General features: G+C 41.9%; 1 protein-coding gene across 1 annotated transcript in view; it reads left to right on the top strand.

Annotated features, from left to right (window-relative positions):
- The window catches only part of LOC139458374 (uncharacterized), a 124,003-nt gene that overhangs the window by 64,590 nt on the left and 44,028 nt on the right, over positions 1-15,385 (top strand). The window contains exons 49-62 of the mRNA XM_071239782.1: positions 630-832; positions 1,525-1,682; positions 2,731-2,848; positions 3,918-4,031; positions 4,582-4,884; positions 5,178-5,348; positions 6,409-6,537; positions 6,886-7,046; positions 7,512-7,638; positions 7,935-8,143; positions 9,218-9,326; positions 11,391-11,542; positions 13,553-13,724; positions 14,239-14,475. Of these exons, the coding sequence (XP_071095883.1) occupies positions 630-832; positions 1,525-1,682; positions 2,731-2,848; positions 3,918-4,031; positions 4,582-4,884; positions 5,178-5,348; positions 6,409-6,537; positions 6,886-7,046; positions 7,512-7,638; positions 7,935-8,143; positions 9,218-9,326; positions 11,391-11,542; positions 13,553-13,724; positions 14,239-14,475 (2,363 nt within the window). The remainder of the gene's footprint in view (positions 1-629; positions 833-1,524; positions 1,683-2,730; positions 2,849-3,917; positions 4,032-4,581; positions 4,885-5,177; positions 5,349-6,408; positions 6,538-6,885; positions 7,047-7,511; positions 7,639-7,934; positions 8,144-9,217; positions 9,327-11,390; positions 11,543-13,552; positions 13,725-14,238; positions 14,476-15,385) is intronic.

Genomic DNA, 15,385 nt, shown 5'->3' with positions numbered 1-15,385 from the left:
AAACAAAGAAACTAATATCCTAAAGATATGGCATCATTGCATCGTGGTAAGAGTGTCTGCCTGGAGTGGGGAAGGTCGGTGTGGGATCCCCTGGCCACGTCATACCAAAAGACATTAAAATTTGGTACTTGTTTCCCTGCCTGGCACTCTGCTTTAAGGGGATAAAACAAGGACTGGTCGGCTGGGAGTCAGGATACTGTGTTTGAGTGGGGTATCCAATTAAATTGTGGCATGATATCACAGTGGGACTGTCATTAGTCCAGACGAGTACATTCATCCACACACGTGTATGCATGTGAGTGAGTGAGTTAGTATGGTATTACGCCGCTTTTAGCAATATTCAAGCAATATCACGGCGGGGGACACCAGAAATGGGCTTCACACATTGTACCCATGTCGGGAATCGAACCGGGTCTTCGGCGTGAGAATCTAACGCTTTAACCACTAGGCTACCCGACCACCCCACGTGTATGCATGTAGCTATATAAGTGCAATAATCTTGACCACAATGTTAAAGCCCATTTCACCGCATCTAATATCCTAAAAAACAAAACATCACAACTAAAAAGTCATTGCACCATGAAATAACACTTCCAATTTGATTAGTACCTACCATGTTGTGTTGTCAGATTCCCTCAACCTGAACACGCCTGTGGTGGCGCTAGCCCATGCTGACAGGTTCAGTGCATTGTTGGATCAAGATGCCAAAGAGGTGATGGACAACATGCAGGATGCCATCGCCGTGGCAACAGAAGACCTTGGTCTACTTCCTGGTGCAGCGTTCCAGGCCCGAGTCGTCCAGTTGGCCCAACTCAACGATGCCCATCAGACGGTCAGTAGTTGCCCAGTTTTCCTATGACACAGTAGATCATGCCTTCTCTCTGTGAGAAGATAAACTCTCAACTGTGTCCGGATGGATTTACTGAGTTGTCTAAATATTTAGAATAAATAATCCAACCAGACCATCTGGAGACTAAAAGGACTTGCCCTCAGCTAAGTATGGACGGACGATTTGAACAAACAGAATAATGTTCCTGTTGTTATTTGAACAACTCAAATAATGTTCCTGTTGCTGCTTGAACAACTCAAATAATGTTCCTGTTGCTGCTTGAACAACTCAAAAAATGTTCCCGTTGCTGCTTGAACAATTCAATTAATGTTCCTGTTGCTGTTTGAACAACTCAAATAATGTTCCTGTTGCTGTTTGAACAATTCAAATAATGTTCCTGTTACTGTTTGAACAACTCAAATAATGTTCCTGTTGCTGTTTGAACAACTCAAATAATGTTCCTGTTTCTGTTTGAACAACTCAAATAATGTTCCTGTTGCTTTTTGAACAACTCAAATAATGTTCCTGTTGCTGCTAGTTTACATTCCCATGTGGATTCTGTGTTAGAATAGGTTTCAGCACCTGGTTTCCAGCAACCTACATTTGTCAGCAAGAATGACCACATGGATTGGGTGGTCAAGCTCAGCTGCATTACACCTACTTTACTCACTGAAATCCCAAACTCTGTATTTCAGATAATCGTTGCGGGGCCCCCTGGGTGTGGCAAGAGCGAGTGTATCAAGACCTTCGCGGTGGCCGAGAGGGAGCTGGGCAAGATGATCAGTATCCAGACAGTGTTCACCAAGGCTGTAGAGTCCCAGGAACTCATGGGCTACCTCCACCCCAAGACCAGGTCTGTATACACAGCAACACACACAGACACACTCAAATAGGCCAAACAAAGTCTTTTGGGATATACCGTATTCGACGTAATAAGCGCCCAGGGCGCTCTTCAAATTAGAAATATGGGGCTCTTATTAGAATATAATTTTGGTGAGATTGAAAATTTTGTGGTTTATGCTGACAGCCTGAAATGATATGACAGAAGAGTGTGTGTGTATTACACACGATAGATGTATTTACTTAATAATTGCTCATAATTAAGGGTGCATATAACAAACGAATGCGTATTATACACAAATAGGTAAGTCTTGTATACATTGATCAATTGGAAAGGGTGCTAATAGGGATTGTCCACTAGCCAAATGTATTAGCAAATATCGCTGTGGGGGCTTACTACAGCGGGGCGCTAATTACGTCGAATACGGTACTTACTAAGGTTGCGCATAGCTCTTCAACTGCATCTTTCAGTAGGTTTTTGTGTTACTATCTATACTAGTATTAACTGAGCTCCTAGACCGAACCAAATATTTCTAGACTTAGGCATTGGACTAGTAGCTCAGTCACAGACTGAGTCTTTGAATTCCATTATACACTATTTCAAGAAGTTGTGCAAGTTGTATTTTTGGCATTTTTTACCCATTGCAACCATCCATATTCCATAGATTAGGCTCAAATGGTAAGAGATGGAATTGAAATTTAATAATTTATAGATATATTTGTAGTAATAATGGATTTGAATCAAACTTGAAATTCAGTCATGCCAGATATGAAAATGATGAGAAATCACTCATATATCATTTTATTTTAGGAAAAAAAATTTGCATATATTTTGCAAGCATTATGGTAAAAGAGTTTTGCAGTTTTTTTATGTACTTTCTACAGGATTATTCTGAATCCATCCAAAGTTCATAAATAAGCTGTTTATGTGTGATGACAACATAAAGGCTAATTCTGTAATATTGGTGCCAATTGTCTTCATGTTCAAGGAATCATAGAATCCTTTAGGGTATAAACAAACTTATTGTTAGGAGTTGAACTTCAAGCTGTTATTTACCCAGGGACTGGAAGGAAGGACTGCTAACAACTTTGCTGCGGAAATTCTGTATCCAACCTGCATCAATGAACTATGACGTCCACTGCAAACCAATCATGAAGATCATGCAGCTCGATGGACAGGTAATAATAACAATAATAATGAAAATAATCTGCATATTTATAATGCGCCAAATCCATACCTAAAGCATGCTCGAAGCGTTATTACCCCGGTCAATGGATCAGTATGCACAAGACTTCTCTCCTCATCCTCCTCTCCCTAGGAAGTATATAACCCAAGCTGCCTGTGAGGTGTTAGAAGGTTAACAGTCACATTACCATCTCATCCTACCGGGTACCCATTTCACACCTTGGTGGACAGAGACATATTTCAAACAAAGTCACTTTCCTAAGGAGACACCTCATGTGCTACACATGCTTCAGTGTGGGGTCTGTTATTTAGATGATCAGACTTATATCAAGCTTGTAAGAAAACATCTGCCGTCAGCAGGAACTAATGATACCTTGCTTGTAAATTTGAGTGTTTAGCACTGCCCTAAGTTGAATTTTAGGGTGACGTCATAAAAGCTGACTGCAAGAACCAAAAACAGTTCTATGAACTTTTAGCCGTTGGGTCATTCAGTGTTAGTGCTAGTCTGTGTCCAAAGCTTTTGAGTTTACTAGCCTAAACATGGCTCTTAGCATCATTTTCAGCAGATTTCAGTGTTACTATAGAGACTAATAAGCTTATCTTACTAGACCTACGAGAACTCTTCTAGTGGCTCAAGTCACAGTCCTTATTTATCTGAAGTCCGCCAAGTCTACTGCTCATTACATAGGCTCAGAGATTTTGTAGCCCTTAAAGAACTGGGAAAATGTTTGAATTTTACATTTACATGTATGTAAAGCCTAAAAAAAATATTTTTGGTAAAACAAGGTCTTTGCTTGCTTTGTTAGTCAAAACATATACTTGTGTTGATGTTGTGAAAAATGCCTTTCTACACATAATATTTAGATTATGAAATTAGGGAAATCTAAAAATGTCATGAAAATGTGACTACCTGAAAAATGTATCAACTGTGCAATAGCTTCCTGGCTCATCTGCTGATATATGAAGACTTTTACAGCTGGTATGTTACTGTGTCTGATCAATCACAGTCTCTGGTTAAGCTGTCTCGTGTCTTATGGTGTTGTGTGTTGTGTGTTTCACCAGACGGACCCGTCCCAGATGGAGATGTTACAGAACTGCCTCATTCACAATGGATCTGTAGTGCTGGCCAACAATGAGAGGATTGTCATTCCAGACACACTGAGGTTCATCTGGGAGGTAGGTTCTGACAATGAGAGGATTGTCATTCCAGACACACTAACTAAGGTTCATCTGGGAGGTAGGTTCCGACAATGAGAGGATTGTCATTCCAAACACACTGAGGTTCATCTGGGAGGTACGTTTAAACGATGAGAGGACCCAGCGTCCAAAGGGACTCCATTCTTTTATGGATAAATGTAAACACTTCTCATATAATAGTTATATCACTTTAATGCTTTCATACTAGATCTAAATATGGAACTATGATATGCTAGTTGCAATATATATCATATACTACTGTCCTTCGTTGATGGGATTGTCTGTGGTATTAATGAATAACTTACTCTAGTGATGATATGGCTGAAATACTGCCCATTTGACTTTAGACTTGCACTCATATTGGCAATAGACCCTCTCACAGATTGTCATTACTGAACACTCTGTGCACAACAGTTAGACTTACACAGTTAACCCACACACATACCGGCAGAGTTCTAATTTATAATAAGTCTCTTAAGGTTGATGTTGATGTTGTTAATTCAAGGAAGCCATGAATGTTTACTTACAGCAAGAGTCTCTGGAACATCTGAGTCCCTCCCTCTTGGCCAACGTGGGAGTGGTGTGTATGAACACATCCGATGTGGGCTGGAAGCTGATGCTGGTGCAGTGGCTGGAGCATCGGTCCGAGGCTGACCGTGACCTGCTGTCCAGTCTGTGTAACAGCTATATAGAGAAGGTGCTGATGTTTGTGACCGAGTGTACACAGCCCCCAATGTTTGGCCAGAAGAAGACCACTGGTCATCTGACCTACAAGAGAGTTGTACAACACACCCCTGAGAATATGGTGCACACTTTCTGTAATCTGCTGGAGGTAGGTCACTCACTTACAGATTGTGCATGTCAATTCACACAGGCTTGAAAAGTTATTAAATGGCCATGAAAATTGATAGTGTGTTTTGGAAAGGCCTTAAATACATATTATTTGTTTCAAGGCCTTGAAAACGAATATTGTGGCGTTAAAAGGCCTTGATTTTAAATTCTGCTTTTAAAGTCCTTGAAAATGGATGACGTGGCTTGAAAGGCCTTAAGTTAAGATTTTGTTTTTGAAGGCCTTGAACATTGATGAATTTGGATAATGAAGTAAGGATTGTGTGTGGGTTTCAGTCTCTAGTGAACCCCTACCCTGACCTGAGTGATGTCGAGTATGAACGCTACTTCAACTTTGCATGTGTGTGGTCATTTGGAGGAACGCTGTCCCTGGAACACAGAGAGTCTTTCAGCCAGTGGTGGAAGGAGCACTTTGAGTCCTACATCGACTACCCTGAGGAGGGCACAGTAAGTACAAGCTACATGACTAAAACACACTCTGAGTTTTAGTGAACCCAGGGTAGAGTAGACCCTAGCTGAATAAGGATCGGATGATTGTGTCATTAGATAGGTTATTTATTATTATTACCGTCTGTCCGTCCGTCTGTCTGTAATTATTTCGCGTGCGGATCAGAACCTTTTGCTGGTGCCTTTTGCTATTTGCAAATTTCTATTTTTCGATAATGTCCATGGAAATAATTTGGACTTTGTCTCAAAAGGTAGGGGTAGGTGTTGTTCTGGAGCACAATATAAAAACTGTGAAAGAACCTGTTACATGTATTCACCAAGGGCCTAAGTGGTGCCTTTTGCTATTGAGGAATGTAAAAAGTAAGTTTTTCCTGTTTCCAAGGCAACAAGTTTGACTTTGACTCTGTTCATTGTGGTGTGTTTGTCTGGACCCTATCTCTAAAACTAATAGTTACTCTTTCTTGAAACTGTGCGCACACCAAGACCATGTTGTCAACTTGTACCTTTTGCTATTGAGGGATTTTTAGCATTTTTATTTTTTCTGTGTCCATGGCAACAAGCTTGATTTTGACTCTGTTCATAGTGGTGTGTAAGTAACAGTCAGATGATTTGTTCTTTCGAATTTGTGGGGGCTGGGGGGGATTTGTCATTTTCTGATGACTCTTGTGTAACAATTCTTTCAGGATCATGATAGTTTTTTTGCAATATGGATTTTGATAAACTTATGTGAATTATATGGCTTATAGTTGTGTATATGGCAGCTTGTGCCTTTTAGCCTTCTAGCCCTCTAGCCCAAACATGGCTCTACGCAGACTATTAATTGCTGATCTTACAACACAGAATATTACTAGGCTCTGGCTTTGGACAAATGGCTGAAGTCACAATCTGTATGGCCTCTTGTTTGGAATTTTATCACTTGTTTCTTCAGTCTAATGACTGAAATACATACAAATCATGATATCCTTGCCCTAGTTTAATAAATTGATACAACAGAGTTATTCCTGAGTTGATTTTCAGGTTCTTCGTCACTGATTAACACAGAGACTATGCTTGATTGTAGGTGTTTGACTACCTGGTCGACAGCGAGACACATGAGTTCTGTAGATGGAGTGACATTGTGCCTTCCTACACAGGCACACCACATGAAGGTATCCCAGCGGATGCTTTTGTCCACACAGTCCACATCGAGGTATGTTGTAGACCATGACTCATGGTTTCACATGATTCTGCAGGGTAACATCAAACTCTTTTATGTTTTGAGATATACATGCAATGATGATGATGGTTATTATTGATGGTGATGGTATTGATGTTAAGATGTTTGATAATAGTTATGATGATGATGAGTTTCGGTACTTGCTGCTGCTGATAGTAACAACTTTTGATGATGATGATGATTATTGATGGTGATGGTATTGATGTTGAGATGGTTGATAATAGTTATGTTGATGATGAGTTTGGTAGTTGCTGCTGCTGCTTATGGTAACAATTTTTAATGATGATGATAATGATGTACGCATCACTCTTCCCTCTCCAGCAACTCCTGCATCTGCTAGGCCTGCTGTCTGATGCGGGTAAACCAGTTATGCTGGTCGGGGAGAATGGCTGTGGTAAGACCTCCATCATCAATGAGAGAATCCGGACTGTCTGTTCTGGGGAGGTGGCAGAGGTGCTCTCACTCACAGTATACGCAAACAGGTAACGACACTCAGGAGTATAAAACACCAACATAGTCGTTCAGTATATGAAGTACCAGCTTCACTGGATGCTGGTACTCCAGCTGATTGGACCCTCAATGAATTCACAGGCACGATCCAGCGTAGAATAGGTCTTCAGCAGCCCATGCTTGCTGTTAAAGGCGACTATGCTTGTTGTAAAAGGCGACTAACGGGATCGGGTGGTCAGGCACGCTGACTTGGTTGATGCATGTCATCGATCCCAACTGCGTGGATCGATGCTCATGATGTCAATCACTGGATTGTCTAGTCCAGACTTGATTATTTACAGACCGCCGTCATACAGCTTGAATATTGCTGAGTGCGGCGTTAAACAACAAATAAACAAAACAAACACAGGAACCACCTAAAACTACATTGTTCCATAAAAAATATGTCACTTCTGGATAATCAAAATGATGGTATCATATGATTGAATTGATTACAGGTTCATGAATGCACGTCTCCTGTATGAACGCCTGGATGACAGGCTGGAGTGGAAACATGGTAGAACATACGTTCCTAAGGGCAACAAAAGGCTCCTGTGTCTCGTAGACGACCTCAACTTATCTCAGGTATGGAGTGTGATAAACGTATCATTTACAAAATTTGGGAGAATCTACAAACAGGTGCATTGTCTTTGTAGACGAAATGTTTAATAGCAGATCACTTTATGACATCTGGTCATTGAGAACCTTTTTTATATTTAGATGTTGACATGCAGGCAATGATTTCATGATATTGTTCAATATTCTGGAGTTATTGTTGAATCCTGGTTTCTCTGTCAGTGATGTTTTGTCTGCCAAAACTTACACATGATAGGAGTTGTAAATATGTGAAAATATTCAAGCTTGGAATTGTATGTGTTCAGGTTGACAAGTACGGCTTCCAGACGGCCACAGAGCTGGTTCGGGAGCACCTGGATGACGGCGGCTTCTACTGCCCCACGTCACATGCCTGGCACTACGTGAAGAACGTCACCTACGTCACTTCCATCAACCCCCAGACCACAGCCAGTTTGCCCAAACTCAGCCAGAGACTCCTCAGACACTTTGCCATATTTGGCTGTCCATACCCAGGGTAGGGGTGCTGTGTTCTACGTGAAGACCTAGATTTGGTCTTTCTCAATGGTTCTTTTGATTTTAATTGTCTTTACCTTAGTACTTATTGTTTGCCTTATTTGTTTTGATGTCTGAATATTTGTGTTTCATTTGTTTACAGATTAGCACCGATTTTAATTGGCATTCTCTATTTTGTTTCACAGTTGATACAACGGGCAAATTGTTGTCTCAAATAGCTTGATCCTCATTCTACCATGAATTTTGGAAATACTCAATTCTAATTGGTCAATCAGTGGTTTCAAATTATAATAACCACCTCTGATTAAAACAGCTGATTTGACAACCATGTCACAGCGGAAGATAATATTACTTCGGTACTTCTTTCTAAGACATTGTGCACATTTAGCTCCACATTCAATTTAGCGCAGTTAGATCTACAGATAACCTAGATCAAAATTAGAAACCGTATGTTTATATCCTATTTTAGGAAGTTAGGTGGTGATTCATGTGTATGTGGTGCAAAGATCTACTAAGCTGTCAGGGCTAGTGAAATAACAAGAGGGATAAGTTGTTTTGTCCCCAAATCTGCAGTTGAACACGGTTAAAACAAACTCTGAGGAGTTTTGAAATTGTTTCTTGCTTTCAAAATCATTTCCACCATCTGGGATTCCCCTGTTATTAATAAGCACATAATGAAGACCGAGCATGAAACACATTTATTGCATACAAGAATGTATACCATGTATGTTTTACAGAACATTTGAACCAAAAGTTTTGTGATGAAGGGTTGTAGTGGTGATAAGTTTCAGCAACACATCTTAAGACCACAAAAAAGGTTACGAAGGGATGCGTGCTGTGAGTCTGACAATGTTGATATGTTCAAAGCTGATTTTAATTGACTCTAGTTGAGTCAATATAGAACACAGCTGTTCAGAGCTGTACATCACGAGGGACGGAGCTGTACAAGAATCCGCTCAGTCACTGCCTCCTCTTATTGCTTGTGTGCAAGCAGCTGCATGATTTGTCTTGCCTTGCTAGTGTGTTATGTTCTGTGTTCTATGTGTAAGCACTTGCCTGTTGTGTGTCTGTACAGGAGCACTGAGCTACAGACTATATTCACTACTCTGCTACACACGCACTTCGTCACTCCCGACTCCATCGTGTCCTCTTCACACCACGGCAGCAGCATCCACGACGTCAAGGTGGGTGTATGGAACATACAGTGTTGTAACTGGGTAGCTCTTACAGTGTTGTAGCTTGGTACATCTTACAGTGTTGTAGCTTGGTACATTTTACAGTGTTGTACCTGAGTAGCTCTTACAGTGCTGTACCTGGGTAGCTCTTACAGTGTTGTACCTTGGTAGCTCTTACAGTGCTGTACCTGGGTAGCTCTTACAGTGTTGTAACTTGGTAGCTCTTACAGTGTTGTACCTTGGTAGCTCTTACAGTGCTGTACCTTGGTAGCTCTAACAGTGCTGTGCCTTGGTAGCTCTTACAGTGTTGTACCTGGGTAGCTCTTACAGTGCTGTATCTTGGTAGCTCTTACAGTGTTGTACCTTGGTAGCTCTTACAGTGTTGTACCTGGGTAGCTCTTACAGTGTTGTACCTTGGTAGCTCTTACAGTGCTGTACCTGGGTAGCTCTTACAGTGTTGTACCTTGGTAGCTCTTACAGTGTTGTACCTGTGTAGCTCTTACAGTGTTGTACCTTGGTAGCTCTTACAGTGCTGTACCTTGGTAGCTCTTACAGTGTTATACCTTGGTAGCTCTTACAGTGCTGAACCTTGGTAGCTCTTACAATGTTGTACCTGGGTAGCTCTTACAGTGTTGTACCTTGGTAGCTCTTACAGTGCTGTACCTGGGTAGCTCTTACAGTGTTATACCTTGGTAGCTCTTACAGTGCTGAACCTTGGTAGCTCTTACAGTGTTATACCTTGGTAGCTCTTACAGTGCTGTACCTGTGTAGCTCTTACAGTGTTATACCTTGGTAGCTCGTACAGTGTTGTACATTGGTAGCTCTTACAGTGCTGTACCTGTGTAGCTCTTACAGTGTTGTACCTTGGTAGCTCTTACTGTGTTGTACCTGGGTAGCTCTTACAGTGTTGTACCTACGTAGCTCTTACAGTGTTATACCTTGGTAGCTCGTACAGTGTTGTACATTGGTAGCTCTTACAGTGCTGTACCTGGGTAGCTCTTACAGTGTTATACCTTGGTAGCTCTTACAGTGTTGTACCTTGGTAGCTTCCACAGTGTTGTACCTGGGTAGCTCTTACAGTGTTGTACCTGGGTAGCTCTTACTGTGTTGTACCTGGGTAGCTCTTACTGTGTTGTACCTGGGTAGCTCTTACAGTGCTGTACCTGGGTAGCTCTTACAGTGTTGTACCTTGGTAGCTCGTACAGTGTTGTACCTGGGTAGCTCTTACTGTGTTGTACCTGGGTAGCTCTTACTGTGTTGTACCTGGGTAGCTCTTACAGTGCTGTACCTGAGTAGCTCTTACAGTGCTGTACCTGGGTAGCTCTTACAGTGTTGTACCTGGGTAGCTCTTACAGTGTTATACCTTGGTAGCTCTTACTGTGTTGTACCTGGGTAGCTCTTACAGTGCTGTACCTGGGTAGCTCTTACAGTGTTATACCTTGGTAGCTCGTACAGTGTTGTACCTGGGTAGCTCTTACTGTGTTGTACCTGGGTAGCTATTACTGTCACAGCATGTCAGCTTCATGTTGGATTGGTTTGTTGGTTTTTTGTTTAACGTCGCACTCAGCAATATTCCAGCTATATGACGGCGCCATAAATAATTGAGTCTTGACCAGACAATCCAGTGATTGATATCATGAGCATCGATCCATGCAATTGGGATTGATGACATGCATCAACCAAGTCAGCGAACCTGACCACCTGATCCCGTTAGTCGCCTCTGATGACAAACATAGTCGCCTTTTAGGGGAAGCATGGGTTGCTGAAGACCTATTCTACCCCAGCTCTTCACGGGTCGCTTCATGTTGGGGGAAAGCCACTTTGGTGATACAAACCTAGAAACATAATTGGGGTGAACCTGGATTCGAACCCACAATCACAGGTTATTGGTGTGCCAAAGGGACACATTTCTGCTCACCAAATTGCACAGCCTTAGGCGACTGGGTCACCTGTGCCCCTCCCCAATCCCGAGTTAAATCCAACAGTATGTGCAGCAAATATGTGACTGGAATACTGTTCAAAGCGGTGTTAAACCCAACCCACTGTCTCACTGATGTATCTCTGGTTTGTTAGAGCACCCGGCTGGAGGATACAGTCAAGTCATGTGTCAGCCTCATCGTCAAGGTGACTGTGGAACTGCAGGATAGGCTGAGGACCATGTTCCTCCCTACAGCCCCTCGATGTCACTACATCTTCACAACCAGGGATCTGTCCACCATCTTCAGGTAACGTTGACCATTCAAACCCATCATCCATGTGTTACTGTCAGTCAACTCTATTGTATAATTCCAGATGTCAGCCCTAATTGACGAGGTAGGATAACTTTGACGAGCCCTTTTTGGCCCACAGAGTTAAGCACAAGTTCTAAAATTGATATAAAAGTTCTCAGATGTGTTCATATGAATGTGAAATGGATTTTGTTCATTTCAACAATTGCATTTTTGGGACTTATGAAATCATGAAATTAATATATGAGGACAAATTGTGTTGAGGCTGATTTTAGAAGTTTTTAATAAACATTTTTCTGAATTTTATAGAAATTCATCTTGTCTCATAGGCTTACTCATACTTAGATTTTCATTTGAAGTTAGCTAATTCAGGCATTTTCACTCATTTTAGCCCCGCTCTAATAAGTAATTTTTGCTAATAATAATATATTGGCTAGTGAACAATCCCAATTAGCACCCCTCCTGATTGATCAATGTACACAAGAATTATTTATTCGTGTATACTACGTGTGTTATATGCATCCTTAATTATGGGAAATTAAATTCTGGAAAAATATATCTGTCGTATATAAACATTTCAGGCTGTCAGCGTAAACCACGAAATTTACAATCCTATAACTCTGTTGATTTTCATCAAAATAATATTCTGATAAGAACCCCCTATTTCTATTTTTGAATGTCGAATACTGTATTTTGATCGTGTCAGAAGTTCAAAACTTGCAAGTGCAAGAAAGAAATAGAGTAGTTGTCAGTCACCTGACGGTGTCAGATCTGTCATACAAATATTTCAAAAGGTTTTCAACTACTTTAAAATTTGACCTTTCCAAAAAGGGTCCTTATACAACCTCCTCCTTCAGCAAATATTTGGATCATCAGTGTGACCACCTGCAAAATTTAACTTTGCATCCCATTATTTATTATAAGGTTGACAAGTTGCTCTTTGTGAAGTCAGTGCTTTCAAATACCAGCTGTAGTTTCTACGCTTTGGCTGCCACTGGTGGCCCAGTCATCTGAGGCCCCGCAACTTGCTCTGCAGAGTTCGGTTCATCAGGCATGGCTCCAAATTCCAGATTTACTCTGATGTTTCTAGGTTTGTCAGTGCCAACTTCTGCTCGTGGGTTTCACCGAAGTGACCTGCCTTACTTTAGGATTGCCTCTCACGTCAAGCTGACATGCCGCGATACAACTGAAATACAGTTTAAAGTAATGTTAAGCCTAACCCACCCACTGATTCTGCCTTTTGAATTATATCTCCTTGATACCCCTGAGAAATGAGATGTTTTGTTGTATGACTGGATTATAATGTGGATGTCAATCATGAATCGTTAGCATCATTTACCTTGGTTTATTTCATTGGGAATTTTCCTCCTTCAGAAATTGAGTTGCCTCCCAAAATATTGCCTGTCTACAGAGATACCAAACATTACGGTTTGGGCGTTATAGTTATTGATGTTTTGCTTGGAATTATGCTATAAAGTTTGTCCTCCCCCAAATATTCACAGAGAACAAATTGTTAATGCACCGGTGACATGAACCATGTTTTCAATGGCACTGTTTTCACATGAAAGTGCTAGTTCTCACACCACTGACTACTCCAAAGCTTCAATTAGGGTTGGCATCTCTGCTGAAAAAGACCGCCTCCGTGGCCTAGTGGAAGAGAGTCCGCCTGGAGAGCGGAAGGTCCGGTGTTCAATCTCCGGCCTCGTCATACCAAAGATGGTACTTCTTGTTACCCTGTCTGACGCTCAGCATTAAGGGGCTAAAACAAGGACTGGTTGGCTTGGAGTCAGTATACTGTGTCTTAGTGGAGTATTCATGTTAAACTGCGGTATGGTATCTCAGTGGGCTAGCACTATAAATCGGCATCAGACTTGTACAAGCAGCCACACACACACATGGACGCGACGTTAAACCCAATTTCACCTCACCTCACATCTGCTAAAAAATGAAAAGATGTATCTGTATGAAATCTGAGCGTGTAGACACCCGAGCTGTGCTTGTTTGCAGGAACATCTGTCTGTCCCAGCAGCCTGACAGTTCACGCAAGCACATCCTCCACCTATGGCAGCATGAGTGCTTCTGGATCTATGGCCGACGGATGGTCAATGATGTAGACTTCCGCCGCTTCAAGCAAGCCTTCACCACAGCAGTGAGGAAACAGTTCACTAACGAGGAACAGGTAAAAAATTAATGGCAGGCTGTGCCAAAAATGTGACACACATAATTCCTTCGAATATCCTACCTCTATTAGGGGGCACGGGTGGCCCAGTTGACAAAGGTGCCGCAATTTGCTGTGCAGATTTTTGTCCCTAGGGCACACCCGAAACCTATGATTGTGGGTTCGAATCCCGGTTCGCCCAAATTATGTTTCTAGGTTTGTCAGCACCATACCCTCGCTCATGGGTTTCACCGAAGTGGTAAACGTCTGAGACCTGCATCACTTCGGGCTTTCCTCCCACATTAAGCTGACACGCTGCAATGTACCTGAATACTGTTAAAAGCGGCGTTAAACTCAACTCACTCACTCACTCACTACCTCTTTTACATCATTGCCATAAATTTGAAATTAATCATTGTTATGGGCTCTGTTTGAATTTCACTTTTTATGTTATGGGTATTTATTCTTAAGTAATATTCTTGGACTACGTGTAAGTCTATTGTTCAAGGTGTGATCCAACTGTTTTCACCTACAGATCCAGCTCGTCACCTCCATCAACCCGCCCATGTTCAGCAACCTCATCGAGCAGGACAGCGGCATCGTGACGGCAGGCAGGACAGACTCGCGCCACAGTGCCAGCGTGTCAGATAAAGATGCCAAGACTGACCTGTACAAACCCATGTCCTCCTTGCAGGAGGTGAAGGAACTGATGGAGAGAGGAGTGGAAGAGTATAATAAGATACATCCCCGGATCAAGCTGGCCTTATATAAGGTGAGCTATGCTGTGTTAGGCAAGTTAGTCACCCCCTGGATCAAACTGCCCCTGTATAAGGTGAGCTATGTTGTACCTGGCAAATTAAATACTCCAAAATCAAGCTGGCCTGGGTATAGTGAGCTATGTTGTATCAGGCAAATTAGACACTTCGGATCAAGCTGGCCTGTGTGAGGGAAGCTATGTTGTATCAGGCAAGTCCGACACTCTTGGATCAAGCTGGCCTGTGTAACGTGAGCTATCTTGTATCAGGCAAGTCCGACACTCTTGGATCAAGCTGGCCTGAGTAAGGTGAGCTATCTTGTAGCAGGCAAGTCTGACACTCTTGGATCAAGCTGGCCTGTGTAAGGTAAGCTATGTTGTATCAAGCAAGTTTGTCACCCCCTGGATCAAACTGCCCCTGTATAAGGTGAGCTATGTTGTAGCAGGCAAGTTTTACTCAGTTGGTTCAGGGTGTGCCAGAATGCTTTGATCATTTGTTCAAATCTTATATTCACCCTAATATTGATTCTTGGTTTAGCAGAACTATACCCATGCCAGGGGGTTTCACCAAAACGATAAACATCTAAGACCTTCATCCCTTTACAGGGTTTGAAATGAACATAGTGGCATTGCCTTGTCGAGTACCACTTTTACAATGAGGTAGATGAGGTAATTCTGGAGCAGATCTTTCTTGCAGAGTAGTACAAATAACTTAAACTTAATTTCTTACCCTGCTTTAGGCTTTCCTCCCACATGAAGCTAACAAGTATAAAATGTATAAAATGTAACTCACACACTCAATTTCAATTCAGTTTCAATTTGGTTCATTCCGTAAGTGTAGGCGACTCACTCACTCCTGACATTGCCAATCTTCAGTTTGATTTATTCAAGATTGGACTTCAGTAGAGATTCAACATAACAAGCTGTG

This window comes from Haliotis cracherodii, unplaced genomic scaffold (genome assembly GCF_022045235.1).
Source record: "Haliotis cracherodii isolate W230 unplaced genomic scaffold, xgHalCrac1.p SCAF_12, whole genome shotgun sequence".
NCBI lineage: Eukaryota > Metazoa > Mollusca > Gastropoda > Lepetellida > Haliotidae > Haliotis > Haliotis cracherodii.
The sequence above is the reverse complement of the archived record's forward strand: the minus strand, read 5'-3'. Positions and strand labels throughout refer to the sequence as shown.